Consider the following 25998-nt stretch of genomic DNA (forward strand, 5'->3'; position numbering starts at 1 on the left):
GGTTTCCTTTTAGGTATCAGGAGGTGTTGTCTCCCCTAACTAGAGCAAGGGGCCTGGCAAGGAGGCCAGAGGGGCACTGGGAGGAAGGAGCAGTGCCCCCTTCTCCCCAGCCCTCACAAACCTACCTAGTTCTTCAACCCTGGCTGCTCTTATGCCTGCAGGCCAGTCTCCTGAGTGTCTGGCTGTTGGGATGACTCAGGGAAAGGACTGGAAGGAAGCCCTCAGAGTTTGCAAACTTCAGTTCAGAAGTTTGAACTCTGAGGGCCGGGCCCTCAGAGGCGGACTCATGAAGAATTTGCTACATCCTGACATGGCTCAGCACATTGTGACCTTGGATCCGAGTGGACACCCTCCTGAGGGCCTGGCTTCCTCTGAGCTTCATGGAGTCCCCCCGTGACCCGGAGATGTGCTCTTTCGTCCTCGTTTCCCAGGCTAGCACCTTCTGTGATTGTGGGCTCCAAGTGCCAAGGCCAGACCACATATTTTACGCTTCGAAGTTGGAGGCTGACTTTACCTGGCGCCCCTTGAGGTCTCAGCCATCTCTAGAAGGCATAGGATTGGGGGCACTTGAGGCTCAGTTGAAGCTGAGAGCCCTGAACACCAGGCTGTTTGGCCTTATCCTGTAGGAGATGGGGCTGCCTTTCCCTAGGTCTTTGTATGACCCTGGGAGAGGAGAGGGCAAGTTGGCCCCTCAGATGGGTTACCGAAGTCCTAGATTTGAAACCTGTGCTAGCTGCAGACTTCTTAGAAGAGACACTTCACGTGGAATGCCAACATATAGACAAATCACATTTCAACTTAATTTTGGTGACATTGGCCACTGTGGGTGACTGGTCTAGATCTCTCCTCCAAACTTTAGTGCCCAACTAGGGCACTGTCCAATCCAAGGCTCTGCCCTTGCTGGTGAGAGATCTGTGGGGGTGACTTTCCAGGTGTCTCTTTGAACTTGTTCTGTCCTGAAGCCTGGGTGCCCTTGGCACTGTTGGTGGCTGTATCCCTGCTTCGTGTTCCCAGCAGGACTGTGTGGACTGTCACCAGTCCACACCATGCTCTGCCTGGAGGGAAGTGGGTAACTGGCTCAGAGCTCCATGGGCACAGGTGTTGGAGTTGGCCAAGGGCAAATTCTGCCCCTCACCTGGCCTCCACCTTTGTATGAGGGATGGAGAAGATGGCTAAGGGTCTGCTCAGGGGGCTTCCCCTCCCCCAGAGCTTCCTTCAAGGACACAAGTATTCCAGCCTTTTCCCCAAGACTTTATTGAATTCACACAAAGTTCATCCTTGGGTTTGTAAATTCCGTCCAGCCAGCGAAGAAGACATCGGTGCTCATGTGAACAGGGAGCACATGACAGCAGCCACCCAGCACAACCAGGGGAACTGCGGGGTGCCTTCTGCTTCCTGGGCCACCCAGTGCCTCTGTTCATCTTCTGCCCCCTCTGTGGGGGGCTTCCCTGTCCTTAATGGGGCCTGGAGTCTGCCCAGGGCAGAGGAGTGGAACTGGGACTTGTGCCGATACACCTGAGTGCCTGAAGGAGGGACCCATGTGGCCCAGGTGAGACCTGGCTCCCCAGCAACCACAGAACATTACCAAGATAGGAGAAACTTGTTATTCTGGGGTCAAATGACTCAGGAGGCCAGGCATCACTGACTTATGAGCAGTGGCAGTGGCTTCCCAGCCTCTCAGATGTGGAGGAAGCTCCCTGGAGTGATGGGGACCTCCAGGGACCCTTTTGACCCTGTCAGACACACCCAGGCAGAGGGGAGAGGGACTGTGTCTGACCATTCACAAATAGGAAATGAGAAATCAGGTCAAAATGCTCACAATTTCCTGTATGTCTCAGATGGTTGTTTTCTTAAATGGTTGGGTCTTATTTTAACTTGGTTTATTGAAAGGAATCAGTTTTCAAGATTTATCAAATCAATAAAGTAAAAAAGAAAAGAAAGATAAAAGAAACAATAACAAAATATTTCAATTTAACTTTGGCCTTAGGAATTTCTGTGCTGGCGCGAAGCTTGAGGCAGGTGGGAGGGGCTGGTTTCTAGGCTTCCTCCTGCCCCAGGCTAAGAGGGGCACATTTGTCCATTCCATGAAAGTCCTTCAAGGGGCGTCCCTGCTCCAGGGAGCCCAGGCATCTGTCTGTGGCATTAGGCTTGGCCTGTGAGCAGGAATCTGGGTTGCTGCTGCTCAACTCTGCCCTCGAAGCCCCAAGTGTTAGGAGGCTCAGCCAAGTCCCAGCTTTGACAGTGATTGGAGACACAGGAGAATTCAGAGGTATGGGGATGACAGCTGACTTCTGATACTTGGATTTGTGGGCTTCTTTTTTTCTTCTACAAATCAAGAGTTGCTGGTGCTCCCAGACCCCCTGCTGAGCTGGTTGGGGCTGGGTTTGGCCATCAAAAGTGGCCCCGAGTTCCCTTGGCTCGTGGAAACAACCGAAGTTTGGGGCTTGGGGCAGACTCATGAAAGCATGAGTGCAGTATTGCTAGAAGGGGTTTGGAGATGACCACCAGGGATTTCCTCCAGTCCAGGAGGGGCCCTGACTTCCAGCCCTGAAGCCATCTATACTGGTGCAGACAAGCTGGGTGATACCGACACCTGTGCCTGTTGGGGGTGCTGGGATGGTCAAAGGACAGACAGGAGTTCTGGGCTTCAGAGAAGCAGCCTTGAACCTCATGGCTGCATGGGTGTCTCTGAAGAGACAGTGAGCAGGAGGGGTCTGGGCAGTGGCCACCCTGTTGACCTCTCTAGTGCAAAACCCAAGCAGGGTGCTGAGGAGGATGGGAGTAAGGTAGGACGGGCGCCTAGGAGCTGGGATAGTTCCCAGGCTGCGACTGGCACCGTTCCCCAGGGCTGGACCTCAGAGATGGGTAGTGTGGAGGGGGAGGGTAGAGAGCAGGTCCCATCCCTTCCCACCAGCAGAACCTGGGCAGAGGGGAGCCGCACACTGGATGGCAGCACTTGGGCCCAGCTGGCCCTAACCCTCAGGATATCTCATTCAAATGTCTCCCACTGTTTCCTGAGCTGCTCCACGGAGCCTGGGGCTGGGGCTGGGGCTGGGCTCACATCTTGCTTGGTTTTCCGTAACAAATCCTCAAAGGGGTCTCTGGCCTTTGGAGGAGCAGAGGGCTGCAGTGCTGGCTCCAGGCCCTGACAGGGTCTGGGAGGCAGGAGTGGGGGGTCTCCATGTCTCAGAGTTAGCCCCTGCTTGGCCTCAGCAGACCTGGCACTTGAGCGGGCCAGGGGCAATGTTCGAATCCTTGACGGGGCAACTACTGGAGGGCCGAGTGGCTGCAGGGGACTGGTGTGGGCGCCCACGGGCACCTGGCCAAAGAGATTGGGCATGGAGAGGGCAGACAGGTTTGGCTGAGACCTATGAGGGGTACAGAAGCCAGAATTGGACAGTAGTAGGCTGGGTGCAAAAGCCGGCCCCAGAGAAGCTGGAGGGGCCCCGAAAGGCCTGGAAGGTGTAGAACTCAAAGGCAGGGTGGGTGGTACTGCTGGCACAGATGGGACAAAGGGGTTGAGCGGTGGCTGTGGGAAAGGGGTAGGGGTCCCCATGGGGGGGAAGCTGAACTGTGGGGTGAATGGGGTGGCCATATTTGGGGCAGCAGGGTATGGCGGGACAGTGCTGCCTGACCAGGCTGTGTTAAGGGGGTCCAGGAGGGCGAGCAGGGCATCGCTGCCTGTGCCTGGAGCCCCTGGGGCTGGGCTGAGTGGCTGCAGGAGTTCTGTGGGGCCTTGGGGGGCAACACTGGGGAGAAGCCCTGGGAATAGGGCTGGGCTTGGGGCAGCTCGCTTTTCCCGATCTGTCTGTAGTCGCTCTGCAGAAAAGTCCCCGAGGGTGCCACTGGCAGCCTGGAGCTTGGCCAGGCGGGCAGTGGGTGGTGGAGGCACAATGCCCAGCTCTGGGGTCTTCCTGCCCTGTGGCCGGGGAATGGTGATACTGCCTGAAGTCGGGGTGGGAGCCTCCTCCTTGTTGCTGGGGTTCAGGTTGTTGTCCTGGGTCTGGGGCCTGTGAGGCGGGGCCGGGGAGCTCCCAAGCAGGGCTGAGGGCTTCTCAGGGGAGGCAGCAGGGGGCTTGCTGGGGATGGCCATGTCATCCTGGCCCAGGCTCCAGAGCTTGTTGTATGGGTGGGCAAGCTTCAAGGCTACTGCCATCCCAAGGCTCCTTTCGCTCCTGCCCAGGTCAAGCCTCTGTTGGGAGGGAAGAAGGGAGGTGGTGACCACAGACTGGCCCAGGGAAGACAGGAGAAATGCATGCCCATTCCCATCCCTCCTGAGTGCTGAGCAGGCACTGGAATGGTGCTGCTAGGCATGTGTCCAATTAGCTCCTGGGACCTGGGTCAGTCAGGGGCTCATCCCAGGTAACCAGCAGAGAGCCCAGGTCTCTCATTGTGGCACAAAGGGACTTGAGAGGCAGCTCTTGTCCTTTTATACTAGTGGTTGTCAATTGGTCTTGGGAAAATGATTACCTCTACTGACCACCCACTGGCCTGGCCTTCCCCCTCACTTTTTTGGTATTGGGAATTGAACCTAGGGGTGCTATTCTACTGAGGTACATCCCCAGACCTTTTTATATTTTGAGACAAGGTCTCATTGAGTTGCTGAGGGTCTTGCTAAATTGCCAAGGCTGATCTTGAACTTTTGATCCTCCTGCTTTAGCCTCCCAAGTTAATGGGATTACAGGTGTGTGCCATTGTGCCTGGCTGGTCTGGTCTTTTTAACTTTTCAGAGCATGTGGCACTTTGATCATACCTGAGAGGGCAAATAAGGCTTGGGGCCTGGTTGAAGGTACATAGTAGGGGAGGAATCAGGAGGACTAGATTCCAGTCCTGGCTCTGCCATTTCCAAGCTACTTGACTTGGACAGCTCACTCTCCTTCTCTTGGCCTCAGCTACCTCATGTCCAGAGGGGAGCATACATGAATTATGGGACATGTGGGAACTTGTGAACTCCACAGTGTGACCCAGTAACTACAAAATTAGCACAGAGAAGGAATGCAATGGGTTGGAAGTCACAATGGGAGATCAGTGATCACACAGAAATAGAAGAATCTGATCCATTAGGCTCTTCCAAGGAGACATGGCGGGGATGGAATCAATTCTAGTTCCACTGGGGGTGGGGGCCAAACCTGGAGCACCAGCCCATTGCTGTGATACACCAAAGGAAGTGGGCTAGCATCTTCTTCAGGCTCACTGTCAGGGTGATGTGGCTACTGGTCCACCAGGCAGAGTTTGGAATCATAGTCTGAGCATTGGCTGAGGTCCTCAGGAAAATCAGTTTGTTTCTTGTCTCATCTACTGTGACTTGGGGGGCAGGGATCTGTCCTATGTGTGGAAGGTACCTGGTGGATACCCTGCCCTATTTGTACCATACCTGATAGTCAAAAGTTCCTGGCTGCTCCCGCAGGTCTTTGGGGGCCCGAAGATCCTCCAAGCTCTTGGCCTGGCCCAGTGGCTGCAGGGGGGCCTCCATGTCCAGGTTGTTGAAGACGTCTTCCAGGAGGTCGATGCTGGCAGCCCGGTCAGGTGGAGCTGGGACAGGACCCCTGGGTTCCCGTGCTGGCTGTTCTGGACTCTCTGCCTCATCTCCTGCACTGTCTGACTCCTTGAGTGTCCGATATGGCTGCGGCCTGAAAGGAGACAGAGTGCGCTGGACTCTTCCTCTCCCACCCAGGGTGTCCATGGGAAGAGCAGTCAGTTCCCAGACCCTAAAAGCACCAAGGCCTGCAGGACCATGCCTGGGAACCACTGGGACAGGAGAGTCTTGGGGCTCCATGTGGGCTGGGGCCAGGCAGCAGCAAGGGGGCAAGCTTGTGGTCTGAGCCACCTGGGGGTAAATTTGGCTCTGCTGCTTGCTCTGTGGCCTGGCTCTCCTTGCACAGCAGAGGTCCACTTAGTTCTCCCTGTGTGTTTTCATATATTGGGCTACAAGAAAAGGGCAGGACTGGAAGAGGAATCTGTAGGTTCCCCATCCTGCTCCTTCATTGGTGACTGACAAGTAGCTACAGAATTGGCTGTGAATGGATTATGGGGAGCAGACCTGGAGAAAATCAAGAGGGCAGCTGTCTACACTGCCCTGGGATCCTCAGAGGGACTATGCGGGCCTTGGCTTGTATTGGGCTCAGTTCCAGTTCTGGTCATGCCATCTCTTGTGGGAAGTTGGGCAAGTCACTTAAACATTCTGAGCCTCATCTTCTCAGGTGGTAGTGGTGACTACATGAGCAAATGCAGTGCCTGGCATATAGAAGGTATGCAGAAGCTGGTGACAACCCACCAGTGAGTGCTGCTATCACCAGGGCTTGTACTGACAGCTTTCTGTATACTTGCATATTGGAAGTTGCAAGCAAGCCAGGTTCCTTTCATCTTCTTTCCCATGATCTGATCCCAGGGCATCAGTGGGTACACTAGAAGTCAGCACATGGGTAAACCCTTACTTAGCACCCCTGGCCAGAGCAGTGTCCTGCCTCCTCTAACTACAAGGCGGGGGGCTAACTGAGGCCCTTGGTTAGGCAGGACTGGGCTCAGATATCAAGTGGAAGGAGGGCGCCACCTGCTGGTCAAGAGTAGGTTCAAAGAAGAAGCCAGGCAGGGATAGTCCCTGGAGGGCTCAACAAATAGACCCAACTGTTGGCAGGGATCCCATCAGATTGTAAGCCCTCACTAACTCAATGAAGCAACCCATGAAGCAGGACTTACACCCCCACCCTGGAGATGAGGGAATGGAAGCTTAGAGAAGTGAAATAACTCACTGTATCTCACAGCACCAAGCCAGAGGTAGAAAGGAAGCCAAGTTTGAGAAACTCCAAAAGTCCTTCCCTCACTCAGGCCAAGTCATCTGATCAAGGAATTAGAGACTCTCTAATCAAGTTTGGACACAGTGAAAAGGATAAAGAAAAGTCCATGTGCTTCCTAAACTTGAAGAAATAGTGTCTTTTTGACCAATATTTTGTTTTGAGTTAGGATGAGCTAGTTCCTTTTTAAACACACACACAAAGGCCTGTACTGACCTGAAGTCATGGGCTAAAGAAATGAGCATTAACCATTATTTCAATAATGTTGGCATTAAAGAGAATGTGATGGGGTAGGACATGGACTCAACATGCTGGACCAGTGGTGGGAGAGCCCCTGGGTTGTCCCCAGGCGGGCCGCCTTCTCCTCCAAATAATTGTGTGTGTGTGTGTGTGTGGTGCTGGGGATTAAACCCAGGGCCTTGTACATGTGTGGCAAGCAACTGAGCTGTATCCCCAGACCCCTCCAAGGTGATTTTAAAGTTGATACCTGGATGTACATTTCCTATTCCAATGGTTCTATCTTGATTCAAATTAACATTAGAAATAATAGCCTATGTTATTATAGATATTGTTTAAGACGAGGCTAATTCTTAAGGCATTTAGAAGAAAAATTTTAAAAAAGATTCATGTACAGAAAAGGTGGTCTTTGAAGTTTGGGCAATACTGGCTCAGGTGGCCACTTTTTAAGTGAGGACTCTGGAAGAAGTTGTTCTGCCTGTGATCACAGGTGAGTTGGTGACTGGAAAGGTCCAAGGCACCTACTCCATGGGGCAGTGGCAGGAGGCACTTTAAAGTCCCTGGAATAATCCACAGGCCCAGCCCGGGGAGAAGGACTTGACACTGGGGACTTCTGCTGGGGTTTGGGAAAAGGGGCAGTGAGGGGGATGGAGGGAGAAAAGGCTCACTTTGCAAAATGGCCAAGCAGCCCACTTCCTGGAAGGCTGTGGACACGTGGACACACAGCAAAGGCCATTCCCATCCTTAAAAGCTCCCAATGAAAACACTCATACAACCTTGTTAAATAAAAACAGACAATGGACATCACTATGCTCAGTCCCAGCTCTTGTGGGTGGAGGGACAAGAAATGGCAAAGGGGGCACTACAAAAAAATTAATTTTGGGGTAGATGAACCTTCTGAACTCTCTCTTTCTCTCTTTCTGGAATTGAATTCAGAGATACTCTACCACTGAGCTACATCCCCAGCCCACTTTTTTTATTTTGAGACAGGATCTCGCTAAGTTACTGAGGGTCTCATAAGTTGCCCAGGCTGGCTTCAAACTTGTGATCCTCCTGCCTCAGCCTCCCGAGCAGCTGGGATTACAGGAGTGTGCCATGCACCTGGCTCTTGTTTTATTTTAGTTTTTGAAGGTAGATTTTACAAAAAAAAAGCTATTTGTAATTAGTATGATATTTATGTTATAAACAATAATGTTAAAAATGTCTTTAAAAAGTCAGGTAGAGGGTGTGGTTTAGTGCTTGTGTAGCAAGGTCCTAGGTGCCATCCCCAGTATGGGAAAAAAAAAAAAGGTGGATCAGAACATTTGGATATGCTGGTATTTATAATGCATTTCATATTATTTACTTTTTTTTGAAACTTAAAATCTGACTTCCTATCTCCATGGCTTTTCAAGATGTGCTGAGATAAGGAAGACTCAGGGATCAGCAACCAGGCTCATTGTGACCACCAGTTTCATTAACAAGCAATTTCATTTTCCCCTTATAAGGAATGGGGATGTTCCTGCATTACCTGACGCCTCCTTCCGCTGTCACAGTCCCAGTGGGGCTGGCAGAATGGATGCCCTGAGAAGAGGCCCATGGAAGTGGCGCCCACTCTGTAAGTTGGCCCTGGAGCAGTTGGCACGCAGCAGCTCCAAGCCCCCCTCCCCCCACACAAGAGCAAGCACAACAGTCCCCCTATGCCCCCATGCAGCCCCAAGAGTCACCAAGCTGAGCCTGGGGAACTGGAAGAAGGAAGGAGAGACCATTCAAAGGGAGCAGAGAAGAAAAAGCTTTCGGTGAAGCCAGCGCTTGGGGCCTCTTCCCGCTGGCATTCATCGTCAGAGGAGTCCTCGGAGAGGAAGACTGCATAGTGTCGCAAGGGCTTTACCAGGCTGGGGCAGAGGAAGACAAGAGAGAAGAGAACAGGCAGTTAGGGACAAGTTAGAACTCCATGTGGCAGGTGAAAGGAAAAGGCCAGGGGCATGGGGCCCGACAGGCACCAAGGTGAGGAGGCTGGTCCCAAGCAAAAAAGAAACTGGGTTTCCCATATGTGTCAAGAGCCTTAACTTGTGATCAGTCATCTGTGACCAAGTCATCCCACTTCTGCTGAGGTAACCTGAAATGTAACGAAGAATTTCACCCAACATGGTCACCACTGCTCTGTTTATAATATGAAAACATGAAAGCCCCCAAATTCTCCACAATAGGAATCTGGAACAGTTGGCTTAACATCTTCCTCCTATTAAACTTAATGTTTATTAAGGAACATTTAAAAGTCAATGCAGAATTGCAATTTTTACGGTTGGCCCTACATTATCTGTAGGTTCCACATCAGCAGATTCAACCAACTGCAGCTACAAAAATTTGGAAAAAAAAAAAAAACCTGTCTGTACTGAATATACACAACTTTTTTTCTTGTCATATTATTCCCTAAACAATATGGCGTAACAATTACTTGTCTAACATTTACCCTAGATTGGATATAGTAAATACTCTAGCACGGGGGAGGGTTGGACAGGCTCTATGTGAACATTATGCCATTTTGTATAAGGAACTTGAGCATCTCTGGGTTTTGGTATCTGGAACCAATTCCCAGAGGACACCGAGGGACGGCTGTACTGCGTGCTCTCTCATCTCCTTATGGAAAAATGCACAGAAAACAGACTGGAGAGGTAAGTGCTTAAATGTCAATAATAGCTTGTGGGATTATGGGTGATCCCCCTCCTGCTTCTTATTTTTTTACAATGAGTATATCTACTTCAATAATCAGGGAAAAAATGAAAAATAAAAAAAGAAGTGAAAAGAAAAAAGTGAGCCACGCGGAAGAGCCCTCGAGAGAAAACCCTTTTCTGATTAGCGCTGCTCTCTGGAGTCTCCCTCGGATGCTTCTTCAGAGAGTCTTTTTCATCTGTGATGTGGAAATTAAATATTCATCGTTATAAAAAATACATCTCCCTTGTCAGCCACCTGTGAGCTCTACCTCTATAAACAAACACACACGCAGCCCAGAGAAATGCCACGCCGGGCTCCTATGAATTATATACTGACCAGGCCCAAGAGAGGCGGGTGCTGGGAAAGGGGAGCGGGACCTGGAGGACCGAGGTTCAAACCCCATTCTGCCGCAGCTGCTGCTCTAGCCATGTGCCGGGGCTCCATGTTCCAGGTCTGCCCCACTCTGTGGGCTGGGCTTGCTCGGAGGATTCCTGGGAGGCGATGGTGAAGTTTGGGATGCATGGAGAGAGGGTGCTGAGCAGAGCTTGCTCCTCTTCCTTCACTCCAGCCAAAGCAGTGTCTTCTTGCACTTTACATGATGGCATGGGTCCCTTTAAGGTTTTATTTCAGGAAGGGTAACCTGTCTAAGACAAGCATGTGAGAACTACAGCCGGAGGGTAAAGGAGGGGCGGTAGCTGTCCAGGCGAGTGCTGGGACTGGGCTGTGCTGCGACCCACCATCGCTGGTGCTAATCTGGTTGTCATTCAAAGCCACCAAGCCTTTCAGCTCTGTGCCCTCATTTCTTCTTATCACCCCTGCAGGCCGGCTGGGTAGAGTTTTGTCCTTAAACTGAAGTGGAGGTTGAAGCTTAACAAGGGAAGCTGCTAGCCCAGGGTCAGACACCAGGAAGGGGCAGGTCACGCTGTTCGGCTCCCCTAAGCTCCCAGGCCACTCCATGGCTGAGAGGGATGGGACACACATTGGCCATTCCTAGACTATAGTGGGTATCACCTGGGAGAGTACTTTGCTGTGGTCTCAGTGGAGAGGGCAGGAGGAGGACCTGGCTGGCAGAAGCATGAACAGACCAGCCTTGGAGCACCCCAGCTCCATAGCGAATGCACATAGCAGAAGGGCCACCTTCACTTGGTCACCAGAGCCCTGCTGTGAATTGCTGTCCCTGTATCTCTTTCTCAGAAACCTGCAAATCTGCCATTCTGAACTACAATTTTGCTGTAATGAGTTATGTGGTAAATTCATTGAATGAAAATATTCAGACATTTGCAGGATGCTCTGTTTAAAAATTAGGGGACCCGTTCTTTCTCCCCATATAGCACTGCTCCTGGGCAGGCGAGGGTAAGGGGGAAGCAGGCCTCCTCACTCTGGGTGGCTTGTGGAAGGTGCTGGGTGTATGTGGGTGAGGGCTGCCTTAGGCAGTGCCAAGTCCTGGCTCCATGCAGGGGAGGTCAGTGCATGTGGCCTTGCCCACCCCTGTGGCCCCCTCTGCCCTCCCAGCATACTTCAACTGACTTCCCATTTCTGAGTCATGTGCCCTTTGTCACTAGGCCCTTCTGTCTCCACATGGTGCACTGATCTTCCATCTTGAAGACTCAGCCCAAATGGCAGCCCCTGGAAGCTCCCTGGAGTTCCCAGCTGAGTTTTCTCCTTAGACAGAGTTAGTTCTCCCTGGCTGCGCATCTTGCTGCTTCATAGATAGTATTTAATCTCCAGTAATTCTGGGTCAAATGGAATGAGGTTCTCAGGTGGCCCTTGAATCCACTGTGAATGCCTTTCTAACACCCACCTGAGCAAGGCCCCTCCTCTGACTTTGACAGGAAAGCACAGATCACAGACTGGTATGTCAGCTGAAGGCCACTAAACCTGCCAGGAATTTCTGGATTCACAGAAGAACAAAGTCCTTTGTGCTGGACGGGTCTTGGCATCACCGTTAAGTCAGGCTGCTGCTGTGTAGGTCATAGTCAAGATCCGGTGTCTCTGGCACAGGTATGAGTGAGGAGCAGGAGGAGAGGGAGCCTCGCTTTCCAGCCCACTAAGCAGCTTCTTCCTGCAGCTGGCTTTCTTGCTGGGCCAGACTGGTGGGGCAGTGGCTTTGACAAGTGGCTCAGGGTGTCTCTGGAGGAGACTACTCTCTCAAGAGCAACAAGGCACCTGGATGAACCTTACCATGTGATTTGGACAGGTCAGAGCTTTGTCATGTCCAGGATACATGGATGACCACATTGACCCTAGAAGAATTCATAAGCCAAATGCTATGCATACAATTTTTCACTAATTCCTTATGACAAAGAAGTCAAGGCCCAGAGATGGGGAGCTCCTTATTGGAGTCACACAGCAGCTGAAGGCAGAGTTGGGAACTGAATCTGGATTTGCTTGACTCTAAACCACTGTGGGGTCTTCCTACCTCTTCAGTTTCCCAGATCTGAAACAATGCAGTGAGAGGTAGGGTATTTCCCCTTCTACTTTTAATGAAAGGTAAGATTTCAAAATAAACTTATTTAAATTCAGCTGCTCATGTTCCCCCCTGAAACATACAGTCAGATATTTGTCAGAGATAAAGGATGAACCATTGAAAACGTCCAGGTTTAAATTTTTTATTAGCTTAAGGCAGAATATGGAAAAAAAAAAGTGTACCTCTTTCCTCATTAACCCAATTCAGCTACTACCGTGCAGGCTGCCACCCACCACTTGCCTGGATTTTATTACACACAAAGGGCTTCTATGAAAAGGCAGGTCACAGCGAACTCGGCTCCCCAGCGAGGGCTGCTGATGTCTCAGCGCAAAAGAAAAGCCCGCTGTCCATCAGTGCTCGGACCCCAGCGGCCCCCACAGCTGCCCCCGCCTCTGCCCACAGCGCTGGCGCAGAGTTCCCATGCAGATGACTCCTGAGCCCTTTCTAATGTTTGGTTTAACGTGTCGCCAGTTAGCACGCGCGTGTGACAGTGGTGACAGGCGAGGCTGTTCCTTTTTAAATACCATGTCAGAGACACGGCGTCAGGAAGCGGGGAGGCGCTCTGTGCTCTCTGCTGCACCCGGATCGCACTGGCTTATTTTTTAATGAGGAAGATCTGCATCTCGAGAGTTTTTTTCATGTGTCACATCGCGTGGACAAATCAGCAGCACGTCACGCTGGCCCAAAATGAAATGCTGACAAATGTAGATATTTCAAATTTAATTGACATTTAAATGTACTTGAGATAAAGATGGGAAGAAATCAGCCAGGACTCGGTCTCTGGAGGTAATGAAGGGGAGCTAGTGATCATTTTTTAAAGGATCGTTTCACTCCAGCACAAAGTGTCTTCATATTGTAAATGGCTTGGCCACTCATCACCCCTTGGTGACATGGCCCTGGTGGGGTGATGAGCAGGGACAGGCCATAGGATGAGGCCAGGTTCTGTCTGCCCAGCCAATGCCAGCCCGTCCACTTTTCATTCCTTCTTATCCAGGGTACCTTGGAAAAGTCACTTTACCTTCCTGGACCCCAATTGCTTCTCTGTGAAATGGAGTTTTCGGCTCTTTTGAAAGATGAACTGTAAAAGTCAAATGAAAATACTTGCAGAGGGCCTAGCAGAGTGCTTCGTGCAAAGCAAACACTCACTTTCCACCCATGTGACATGTTTACCTGCTAACCAACGGATGCTGGGTACTGGTGGTCCCTGCCTTCCAGGGCCAAGTTGGTCCTCAGCTGGGCACATCAGCACATGGCAATTATCTGTGAAGCCTTGTCTGGAAATTCTGTTGGCTTTTTTCCAGGACTGTGATACAGGGCTGGTGCTCCAGACCACACCCTTAGTGGTAAGTAAAAGAATAGAAAAAGGCTCTGAAGTAATACTGAAGGTCTTTGGAGGAACCAGCATGGCTCAGGACCCAGAGGAAGCTCTGGACTGGGACTAAAGCTCCTTCCTGAGTGGCCCAGTGTAAGAGCTGGGGCTTTTGTGCAGAGGATCTTGGCCCAGGCTCCCCAGGAAGGCAGTGTGGGTGCTGAGCTTTTCATCCTGAGCATGTAGTAGCTGCTCAATGGCCCAGAGGTGGCTATGAGGAGCAGCAAGGGAGGTGATTTCAGGCTGGACAGTTCAGAGAAGAGGCTGGATGGGTTGGAAGGGCAGGTGGTGGGGGCCTTGGATTGGCACAAGGACTGAGAGTCCTGGGCAAGGCTGGGTGACATGAGGCCTCAGGGTGGCAGGCAGTTGAACAGAAAACCATACTGGCCGGATGTCCTGGGTTATGCCTTTTGGACTTTCACTGGTGCATCTGATGAATTATTTCTCCCTTACATGTTCATTCATTCAACAATAGTCACTAACCCCCGTCTTGCAGTTCCAGATCTATGCCCCAACATGTCTTGAGAAGTACTTCCAAGCCACGGGTGGACAGTCACACAGGGAGAGGTCTGAGCACAGCACATGGACTCTGCTCCTCTGACCACACTCTAGGCTGTGCTGGAAGGAAGGTAGGGATGGGGACACCTTCGGGGTGCTTTCCTTGACCAAGAAGAGACATTTGTGGACTGTGCATAAAAACTGTCCTTCAACTCTGGGGACCGTGGTAAGTGGTAGCAGTGACAGAGCAGTGCACGTGGGATTTGGCAGCCCTGGGTGCACAACCTGCTTCAGGATGTACTGTCCCACCTGCTACAGCTCTGGCTCCCTTGTAGTTGAGTGGAACTAACAATGAACTGGTGGCAAAGGTATTTTGGGCAGAGGTGCAGGGAAGTTAACCAAGTGCCCTTCAGAAATGGTGACACGGAATCTGTGAGAGGTTGGGGTCTCGGTAGGGGTGGCAAAGCTTTTCAGAGACAACTAAAATCTTCTTGAGGCAAGGGCCCTTTTCTACAGCATCCTTAAGGCTCAGTTTTCCAGCAGTAAAGAACTTTCTCTGTGGTGACAGGTCCTGGGAAAAGTCCTTCCCTCCACAAGGCCATGGAGAAGTAATGGAAACCAGAGGGTCCTGCATTTTCTTGGGTTGCTGTGGATCATGGGAGCTTTGAGATGGGAAGCGGGTTCCTTGGCAGTTCATGCTTTTCCATTCTGGCTCAGGCTCCATGTCTGGCTTCAGGCTGGCTTTGTCTCCAAGGCCTAGAATCCACTGGTGTGGAGTGGGGGTGTGAACCAGGTCGGAAGCCTCTTGCCCTGCTAATTGGTTTGTGACCTTCTGCTTGGGTGTTTGGACTCCTGGCCACTCAGGCAGTGGGTCCTGGCAGCCTGCCAGTAGGTAGCATCAGGACAGCTGCCCCTTCCCTGCTGGGGCCCAGGGCTCAGCTGGCATCATAGAGGTTTGCTCCTGGGGCTGAGCACAATTCCTGGTTCTTATGGGGCCAGGGAAGGCAAGGTACTGGCAGTTTAATATTCAAGTGCTGATTATACCTGGCACATGGTAGGTGCTCTTTACATATTTGTGGCTGTTAATTGAAGTTGCCCCTTGCCAGGGTGCTGTGCTAAAAGTGGAACTTTCCTTTATTAATTCCTTTGCTCATTCATTCAGGAAACATCTCTGAGCAGAGGTCCAGGCTGGGTTCTGGTTTGGGAGTGGGAGAGTCAAAGCTAAAGGACACACAGCTCCTGCCTTGGAGGAGCTAGCAGACCACTGGTGTATGTGCAGGCATGAGATGCAAAGGGAAAACTGCAGCAGAGTAGGTCAGTGCTACATCTGGAGCATCTTGGGAGATTGTGGACATGGGAGGGGGAGTGTTGGGGCAGAGTGCTGAGGCCACAGCAGTGGCTGCAGAGATGAGGCAGGAGGGGAGGCCATGTTCTTTGCTAACTCAGGATGTGACTATGGCTCCTGTGGGCAGTTTCCCAAACCACACTTCTTGGGATGTTCATAGTGTTAAAAGCAGACGGCAAGGAGCCCAAAGCCTCAGGGCTGGTGGTTGGTGGCGGGATGTCCTGAGAGTGTTGGATGCCAAAGTCCTGCCCATGTACCAGGCCACCATCCAAATGACTGACCCACACCCTCAGGGCAGCTCTGGGCTGTGCGGGAGGGAAAGGGGCTCTGTCCTGTTGTGAAGAACAGCCAGAACAACTGGCATAGAGGAAAGTGAGGTATGTCTGCCGTGCCAAAGAAGCATGTCATTTTTTTGCTAGCAACTGGTCAAGAGAGATGTATGCCAAGTGTTCTGAGATCTGGGCTTTGGGCAGAGTACTCACTAAATGCTTCTGGCAGCTTCTTCTAATCTTCTGGGTCCCGGGGTTGGGTCACGTGGTATAATTCAGCTTATCAGATACTTGGGGTCCTCAGCAGCATTGATTGGGCATTTGGTGTATAGATCTGACCAGCTGTATGCAGCTACACGCCTGTGGGGCATTTCCTTGTTCAGAGGATGTCTAATGCCAGCTCCACAGATTTCTGGGGGATTCCAGTTTGGGTGGGTGTATAAAATAGTACAATTCTTTTAGAAAGTTCTTTAGCAATACAGGGCAGACATCTTCTTACATGACTGGTTAAGAGCATTGGTTCTTGCATTAGAGAGACGTGTTTGAAGTTCAGCTCTGCTAATAACTAGCAGTGTGACCAAGGGCAGTGACAACTTCTTGGAGTCTCAGTTAGTTCTATAAAATAGAGCTCATAATACCTGGCTCCCAAGATTTCCTGCAAGGACTAAATGAAATGGTATATGTAAAGTGCTTAGCACATAGTTCACAGCTAAAGGTAGTTGTTAATTCCATTTCTTATAATGATATAAAATGAGAGAAAGCTTGGAGGATTAGATATTTACCCTGGCATTTATCATATGAATGAAAACCTGGAAACAATCTAAAGATCTAATATGGGGCACAGGGTCAGGCAGACTCATTAGTCCCACTCATTAGGAGACAAGGTGTGTAGTCAAACAAGCTCAGCTGGGCAGGTGTCATGCCCAGTCCCCATCAGACCCATTGCTACCTGCAAGTGCCTTGACCTAGGACTCAGAGGACAGCCTGCATCTGGGTTGTGAAGATTAACCAGCTGGCAAATGCATAAAATAATCTCCCTCCATATTCTCAGCCACTGGCTGCCACCTCCTAGTAGGGAACAAATGGCAGCCTGCCTGGTAGAAGGAGGCACCTGGGGGTCAGCATGGTCACCCCAGCCTTGCCTTAGTCCAGAGGGGGCAGGCAGTTCTGATCGAAGTGTAGCATTTCCAAGCTGGCTATTGGCTCTAAGCATTAAGATGAATGGGAAATTCCCTGGAATATGGAAAAGCCAAAAGGGAAAAATTTGGGGCCTGGAAGCCAGGTCGGTTTCAGCAGGAAACCACCAAGGCTCACCTTTAACGGGCAGGGAGCTGTGAGCCTCCCTCACCACCACGGCAGCCACGTTCTCACTAGTCAGAGTGGCACACAGGCATAATTAGGTTGTGAACAAAAACCCTGACTGGTGGTGAAGAAAGGATGTACCTTGTTCTGGCCCGGAGACCTTAGACAAGTTTTGGAAAGTTTCTCCCTGAGCCTCAGTTTCTCTATCTGCTAAGCGGGAAAGCCACCACCTGCCTTTTGTAATCTTGAGGATGTTTAGTAAATGTTATGTCTTCCTCCTTCCCCAGGTAGAAACACTCAGCTGCCTGTGGACACTGCTGTGTGGCAGAAGGAGGGCTGAGGGGCTCCAGTTTGCAATCCCCGGCTCTAGGGAAGCCAAGGGGAGGTGTGGTGAGCTGGGTGAGTCATCTTAGGACATGAAGCTATCCCTTTGGGGGAAAACCAGACTACAAATGGAAAAGCCAAGAGGGAATAACTTGGGGCCTGGAAGCCTGTCCCAATGAGGGCAGCAGAGTGCAACAGAGAATGAAACAGACCAGGACACTGAATCCTGGCCCTGCCACCTTCTAACAGGGGAACCCTGGGAACACTGTCAAATGCATTTCCTGAGCCTGAGCTCCCACTCTGTGGAAGGGGAAATGGCCAGCTTCAGAGGGCCTAGGACTTTGAGGGACTCCAGGGCACTTTGTGCTGACTGGCATCTAACCCAGACCTCTCCTGCCAGTTGAGAACACCCCATCCGCCCTGCTCTGAATAATAGTAGAAGAAGCTAATATTTCTTGAAGGAAAAGATTAACTACATGTTAATCAGCTAAAGGTAACTGAAAAACAGAGGGAATGTTTCCCCAGAAATCTTTTGGAAGTATCCTTCCAAATGCTAATAAATGGCCTCATGGGGCTCAGAAACCTATTCTTGATTCAGAAAGAACATTTTTTAAAAATATTTTTTTAGTTGTAGCTGGACACAATATCTTTATTCATTTTTATGTGGTGCTGAGGATTGAACCCAGTGCCTCACACATGCGAGGTAGGTGCTCTACCACTGAGCTATAGCCCCAGTACCAGAAAGAACTTTTGATGGAGGAAAATATCATTTTGGGCAAATGCAGGTCAAAGAAGAGTCACCATGTGAACTCCCAGTTAAGGCCTCCTTTTAAAAATGCTATGCAGCCTGCATGTAGCAGATTTTCAGAGATATTTTTTGAATGAATGGACACACAAATGCATAGATGGAGTGGCCAGAGAGCTGCAAGACACTGTCTGCTGAGTGTCATCAGATCCCAGGATGCTCAGTGGCTGCAGGGGATGCTGTTGTTCTTAATCAGCTCTGTCTTGCTGTCTGAAAAGTTAATTACTGGATGTGGATGTGCCATTGGAAGGGAGGGTTGGGACAAGAAGTTAGGAGGACTGAATCTCCCCCCTCAACTTCAAAGATCCCACATCCTCTTGTGCCGCCCCAATTCTCTAAGTTTCTGAGGCGCTTTGATATTCCCAGTGGAGATGAAGACCCAGCATACAAGAAAACCCAGGCCAGATGAAAGGCCAGGCCCCAAGTCCATGTACCCCACACAGAACCAGCCCCGACGAACGCCCATTAGGCTCTGGCTCCTGCCTGCCAGCTTGTCTTCTTGTCTCTCCCCACACAATGCCGACAGATTGGAGGAGTTGGTTTCCTTCCCCCCAGAACAATATTTTATGAGGAGTCTGTTTTATTAAAATATTTTCCGCTGGATGCTTCCTGTGTTTCAAGAAGTTGGTCTTGCCAGCTGGAGCTGATGACAGTTGAGAAAAACACATCCAAGTGCTGTTGTGACATGGCATTTGGAAGTGGAGGAGCACTATGGGGGGGGTGGCGGCATGGAAGAGATGCAGGAAAACACCCGGGTGGCACCAGAAATGTCACTGGCAGTATGATAGCACAGCCTCCCCTTCTCATTAAGAAAATGTGAAAAGAAACCCTTGCAATGATGTCCCCCAACGTACTGCTCTACCTCCTTATAGGCCCAAATTGCCATGCGGCATGGTCATAGAAGTCCTGTCATTTGTCTTGTATCACTGTTAGTTTGCCAATCCCCAAGTCAGCTCTCACTGGTTCATTTCAACCCCAGATACTTCCCAAGAAGAAATCCAATATGGGGCACATTGTGAAAGGAAACGAAAATCAATTTGGACACAGCGAAGGTGATATTGAGGGAAACGGCATCAATGCTGGCTCTGTGGTGCACACTAGAGTCATCTCTTCTCACTGGGTTTGGAAGAGCAACAGCATAAATAAATGTGGTTGGGAAGTCCAACCTGTAACCAGGGAGGAAAATATCATTTTGGGCAAATGCAGGTCACCAGGGAACTGGTCACAAAATGGGTGATGCTTTTCCACAGATGTGCAGTGTGGTTGGTCTGGGATGTTTTATGCAACATAAGGATAGCCTGGGTTACACTATCCACAGGCCCATAACCTGTGTCCCAACAGAGTGTCTAAAAGATTTAGTTTGGTTTTTAAGAGATGACATTAAGGATAAGTGGTTAGTTTCATCCCTCTCAGAAATCTTTAGGGCCTGAGGAACTCTAGAGCTATGCAGCATTCTCTCCACGAGGGGGCAATCACAGCCCATAGCCAGAGCCAGCCTCCACATTCCCACCAGCCTATTGTGCAGAGGATAAGTTAAATCTACACCCAACTTTGGGAGACCTCTCCCGGAAATTTCACACAACCAAGCATCTACACACATGCACGTGTGCATGCACATGCACACACACACATATACACTCTCTCATCCCTGAGCTCTGGCTATCCAGGTAGGTTGGTTTTATAAAGACATGGGAGTCTCAAGTGGTATCTGATTGTAAACCAGGGAATTCTGGGAAAGGAAGTGCCCCATAACCTGGTTTAGGCCACAGCTTGACATTTCAGAATTGTTTCTTCCTTTTGGTTCCAAATAGGGCCAGGACCTGGCATCTCCCTAACTTCTTTCCCTGGGAATTTTTCTGCAAGCAGACCAGACAGGAGGAACATTCCCCTTCTTACTCAAAGGCCTAAATTTTCTGATTTCTCCAATCCCAGGTCAAGACGAGATCATGCTCTTCCTAAGACACTGCAGGAAGCTGGTGTGGAGCAGCTAAGGTGGTTGGGCAAAGCCCATGGGCTGTGAACCCTGTGGACAAAGGGAAGCAGCATCTTCTCTAGAAAGCTCTGGAGTCAGGTTGTCTGGAGCTTCTGGCTTTGACCTAATTCAGGTAACTCAGCCTCTGGCCGTGGCTTGTATCCTGCCTCACTTGTTCACCAGGTAACCCAAGCCAGCCTTGGGTTGTGGTCTGAAGGGAGGTGGCGAGGAAAAGCCATGACATCTTAACACTGTGGCCCAGGGGAGCAAAGGGGCCTGGTGAGGTGGAGCAGCAAGTGAGGAAGACTTGCAAACAAATTTGAGCCACAGAGATCTTCAGCACCACCATGTCTGAGGGCATGGCCTTGTTAAACAGTTGGCCTTGCCACCTAGGTTGTTGAACTTTACCTGTGGACCTGACATATTCTGCGTATAATTCTAGACCTTCTTTGGAGCTTAGTGCCCTTTGGGCCTCACTCACCCAGCCCAGGTGCTTGGTTCCCTGGCCTCTGGGGTCTCTCACTGATCCAACTGAAAGGAGCAGAAGGAACCAACTGAAGCTAACACTAAAGGCCCAGCCCTGCTTCTCATAGACCTCTTGGTGAAACAATTGCTTGGGGCACCAGGGAAACCTCAAGAGGCCAGGGTGGCACTCTTGGGCACCCAAAGCACTGCTCTAACTGGGTTTCTGCAGACCGAAGGAGGAAAGCCATGGTACTTACTGCTCAGGGCTTGAGACAGATGTCCGCCGGCCTTCCACAGCAATGTTGCTCTTTGGTCTCTTGACAACATGTGGACGGGGTGGGCGCACCTAGGAGGGGCACAGGAAAAGCCCAAGAAGAAATAAGTTGGGAAAGCCACACAGGGACATTTTGAAGATTTGGACAAGCAACCCCAAAAGAAATGTGTAGGTATTTTTAAGGTACAGGCTATAAAAGTCCCACAGTGTCAAGTGCAGCAGATAGATACATTTGGAAAGGTTCTCCTTATCTACAAGACGGGAACAGTCCCACTAGCCTCTTTGCAGGGCTGCAGTGAGGGTACATCAATGAGATGATGTACATAAGGGACCCAGCAATGAGGCCCTCATCCTTGATAAATCTCTTGCCCTCCTGTTATCCGGAAACCAGTGTGTAAGCAGAGATGTTTCATCAGACTTATTTCTGGGGAATACATGTGTATTTTGTTCATTTTACAACTCAATTACAGGATGCTTCTTTTCTTCTCTCTATGGGAGAGACAATTAAAGACATCCTTTTGCTTCCCAGGGCACCCCTGTACCAGCCTCCAGCGGGGTTCAGCTGAGGTATGGCCACCCTCACAGCACAGATCTGGCCCAAGGGTGATGGGGGTGTACTGGGGAGTGGACAGCTTCTCAAGCCTATAGGTGCCACTGAAGTGACAAGCTGGGGTATCCCGACCTGCCATATCTGAAAGCCAAGATGAGCACCCATGGAAAAAGACGCTCCTCTCAAAAACAAACAAACAAGGATGCTTCTCTCCCCCACCAGAGCGTGTGGTAGGGGTCAGGCTGAGAGTTTGTAGGTTTGCTCAAAAGAAGACTCATTTAGTCCAATCAACTTTACATGGCTATACCACCATCTCTGACCATTTCCAATGTCAGAGAGACAGGGAGAGAACCAAGCTAAGAAAGTGCCCAGTGAATTTCACTACCAATAAAGCCAAGTACTGTGGCTGGGCAGGGGGCTTGCTTTCCCTGTAGACACGATGCCACAAGTGCCAAATTCCACCGACAACAGAGAAGGAGAGTTTGTGCACACTCCTCTTCCTGCTTGCCCTTTTACCTGAACACCCCTACTCTCAACAATTTGTGGGTGACACAGAACAATGGCTAAGGAACAAGATTACAGAAGTTGGCTGCATACAAGATGAATCATAATAGAGTCTCATCAAGCCCTCACATCTGTGCATGTATCATCTAATGAAAGTTTTTCCTGCGAAATGGTCAATCTGATCTTAGCTTTGTTTGGCAAATCAGAGATGTGGTAAAAACCAAATGTGTTCCACCAAACATGCTCTGTTTCCTTCCACGGGGCTGCTGTGAAGACTCAAGAATGGGGGACAGTGTGGGCTCCATAAATGCTAGTCCTGCTTTGCTGTGACCTCGATATTCCCTTCTTATCAATAACAAAAGAAATAAGGGGAGGTGCCTCTGAATTAGAGGATGAAATTTAGGATTATCTTTCCTTCCTAGCATCCTGCATAGTGCTTGGTATGCAATGGAAGCTCAATGAGATTTTTAGAAACACATGAAGGTTGGCACTTCGAATCTAAGAGGCACATAATACTGTCACTATTATTGTTATCAGAATGGTGCCTGTAGACGTTCAGTCAACATGTGCTGAATAAATGAATGGGTATACCCACCCCGCATTCTAACTCTGAGCTGGTTTCCCTGGCCAGACTCCCCTGGCAGCTTTAAACAGGGTTCCTGGCTGGAAAAATTCCCCAGACCTCCCCTGACAAAGGCAAGACTGCAGCTGGGGTGGAGGAGCTGCTCTGCCCCTTCCCTGGGGGTCCTGGGGCACTGGGTTCAGGAAAGGTCAGACATTAAGGCCTGTCGGCGCATCCTGCACAGGGCTGCTCCTTGCTATAATAAAGGCGGGTTAAGAATGTGAACTTGTGGCTGAAATGGGGGGATTAAGTTTGTGGCAACTTCAACTGAACTTGCAACGTGGTGAAACATGGGGAAAAAGAACAACAGAGCTAATTAGACGAGCTGAGCTGTCAGAGTGCTGCTGAATGGCTCAGCGCCAACAAACAAAAGGAATGGGTTGGCAATCAGCAGGATCGATGGAGGAGACTGCTTCATTAGGGATGATAAAACAGACGGGGGTGGGGGAGGGAGAGAAAGACACAACGGACCAGAGACAGTCACCCTGGTGGTTACAACCCAACCGGAGCCACACACACACCTAACTGGTGTGGACAAAGCCACACACAAAATTATCCTCACACCCACCTAGATACGCAGAAGCTTCAGGACTCCAACATAAACACAATCTCATAGACACACACAGAGGCATGCACAAGGGGTGAAGGCCCACAGAGGAATCAAGTGTGCGCTGCGAGCGCGCGCGCGCGCGCACACACACACGCACACACACACACACACACACACACACACACACACGCAGCGGCAGACCACGACCAGGCAAGGAAACACACAGACAAAATGGTTTAATTAAGCCTGAATCACAAGACGATGCAGACAACTCCCGTCATTTCAGCAACTGCATACCTCTTCCTGGAGTGCTTAGGAAGGGTGGGGGCTGGGAAAGAGGAGAAAACCACACGCACACACTAGCACACACTACGGGGGCGGCCCCACCACTGCCGGGATCCCAGCGGCGCCAGGGGAGAAAATGCTAAACAGGGATTTCCAGCATGGTTCAAGGGGGACTGGAGGGGAAAGTTGGGAAGCTCGCCAAATTCCCCACTGGATTTAAAACCTGAGAAATCTAAGTCGGCAGGGTTAAATGTGTATTGAATACAAAAGCACCGAGTATATTTGATTTTAATGGTGAGCAAGAAATAATAAATACAGAGCTTATAAAGTGCTTTGCATGTGGGCTGACCACAGCCTGCCTCTGCCCGGAGAGCGCAGCCACTGCCCTTGGTCCACCAGCTACATGCACCATTTTTTTCCTGCTCTTTGTTTTTTCTTCTTTTTAAGAAGCAACCCATATCCTGTGGTCACAGCTGAACTCCAGCCACAGGTGCTGGGCTACAAAGCACCTGCCAGAAATTTCGGATGAGGGCTAGCCCCCCACGCTCCCACCACCGGGGCTAGCAGCTGCACTTCTGCTGGGGATGTTTACAACTAAGTGATACCACAAAGCCTGGCTGGGGCCAATGGCTCCCAACTTGGGGGTTTCAGGCCATCTTCTTCAAGGCTCTTGAAGTGTTCCATACTCCAGATCTCCCCAGTTCCCACCTACTGGGTAATGGTGTCCTCTGGAAATTTGCACAAATGCATTGAGGGTGAACAGTTCCCACTACCTGGAATCTTGGAGCCCAGAAAGCATGGACCTTATCTACGACTCTCAGTGGCCTTGGTAGGCATTAATTTTTTTTTTTTCCTTTATTTTATTTATTTTTATGTGGTGCAGAGGATCGAACCCAGGGTCTCGCACATGCTAGGCGAGCACTCTACTGCTGAGCTACAACCCCAGCCTCTAGGCATTAAGTTTTTGGGGATGGATATGCCACTTGATGCCAGGCAATGTGTTAGGAACCCTTAGTATATGATCTCATAACCCTCACCACGTGGGCATGATAAACTCATTTTATAGATCATCCAACCAAAGCTTCGAGCAGGTAGGGTCTTGTCTAAGGTCATACAGTCAGGAAGTAGCCATACTGTGCTTCAAGTGAGGGTGGGCCTCTCTGACTTCTAGGGGGAGCTGCTCCCCCTAGGCCTCTGCTTCCTGAGCATACCAGGACCCAGGGCAGGGATGGCCTGAGTGCCAGGCTTGGTGCCTCTCTCAGTAAGCCAGGGGCAGAGGTAGTTGCCACTCAGGCTTCTCTATTCTCTAAGACCTCAGTTACCAGTAGAGATGGCCAGGCACCCCCTTATCTGGGCAAGTCTCCATACTGGTGAGATGACACAGAGTCCATGTCAGCTGTCTCCAATGTTTGAGTTTTTCCAGAGGCAGCACTTCTGTCCTGAGTCATACTGATTCTCTGCCTGCCTTGGAGCCGGGGCCTCTAGGGATTCTGAGAGCCACCCATGGCTGACTTTGGCTTCAGGGGAGGCTGTCAAGAGGGGAACAGAAGAGGCCAGCCTGGCTTCAAATGCCAGCATGGCCTCCTATCATCTCTGTGGTCTTGGCTACAAATTGGGGAAATGGCATGTGCCTCCTGTGGGCTGTAATAAGGACAGACGAGACACAAAAAATGCAAATGCCTAGCGTAGTTCTAGGCACAATAAAGGGCACCCTATCAAGGTAAGTTCCCCTCACCTCTGTATTGGCCAGGACATAACGCTGCCCTAAGATCCCACAGGAAGCCCAGCTAGTTATTGATTTTTTTTTTCTTAGTTGAAAGCTCTGCCTCTGTACTTTATAGTTAAGTCCATTTTGGTTACTGTGGATATGGAGGTTCTAGTGAGTTTGGGATGTTGAAAAGATTATGAGTTCTAGGGCTTGGTGACCCTTGCAAAGGACTTAGTTAGGTTGCTTAGCATCTGTTTTCTAATCTCTAAAATGGGTGGTGACAACACCTACTTCACAGAGCTACTATGAGGCTCAACCAGGATGAGGTACCTAAAAATGATTTGCTGGCTGCAAAATCCTGGACTTTTCAAAACTAGGTCATTCCTGGTCCAGTGCTGTGGGGCACACCTGTCTCCCAGGAGTCTGAGACAGGAGGATCATAGGTTCCAGGTCAGCCTGGGCAACTCAGTGAGACCCAGGCACAAAATAAAAAATAAAAAGGGCTGTGGATGTAGCTCAATGGTAGAGTACCCCTGGATTCAATCCCTATGAACCCTTCCTCCCAAAAAAAGAAGTTGTAGGATGTACCATTCTGTGCCAGGCCCTGTGCAGGATGCTCTACAAATGTCATCCACATTCATTCTCACAGAGAACTTTCATGAATAAGGGCCTCTTACAGAGAGAAGTGAGGCTCAGAGACCTTCAGTTCTTGCCCAAAGCCACACAGCTTCAATATCCCAGCCTAATTATGCTACAGTCCAAATGCATGTTGTTAATGACTGTACTGAAATGCTCAGTAAATTGCACAAGGTTTGATCCAGAAGGGGCTTCCTGTCCCTGATAGTGGGTCTTCTTGTTGCTTGTGGGTTTTTTTCCAATGACAATTAACAGAAACATTCTAGCCCCTTGGCAGAAGTGCTAATCGGGGTTTGGGCTAATCATGGTTTGATGGGGGCACAAGATGGAT

The 25998-nt window shown here is 50.3% G+C and overlaps 1 protein-coding gene across 15 annotated transcripts in view; it reads right to left on the reverse strand.

Annotated features, from left to right (window-relative positions):
* Nucleotides 1-1230: 1230 nt before the first annotated feature.
* Nucleotides 1231-25998, reverse strand: part of Dennd1a (DENN domain containing 1A) — a 512715-nt gene continuing 487947 nt past the window's right edge. For 5 of the 15 annotated variants that reach the window (XM_046451690.2, XM_058581714.1, XM_058581715.1 and 2 more), the window contains 4 exons: nt 20796-20884; nt 8774-8902; nt 5375-5630; nt 1231-4192 (listed from right to left, as the gene is read on the reverse strand). In XM_046451690.2, the coding sequence (XP_046307646.1) occupies nt 2990-4192; nt 5375-5630; nt 8774-8902; nt 20796-20884 (1677 nt within the window). In that variant the 3' untranslated portion in view covers nt 1231-2989. The other 10 variants (XM_058581717.1, XM_058581718.1, XM_058581723.1 and 7 more) reach the window with 7 other exon arrangements.

Source organism: Marmota monax, unplaced genomic scaffold (assembly GCF_021218885.2).
Source record: "Marmota monax isolate L192 unplaced genomic scaffold, Marmota_monax_Labrador192_F-V1.1 WCK01_AAM20220418_F8-fsc00020, whole genome shotgun sequence".
Taxonomy (NCBI): Eukaryota; Metazoa; Chordata; class Mammalia; order Rodentia; family Sciuridae; genus Marmota; species Marmota monax.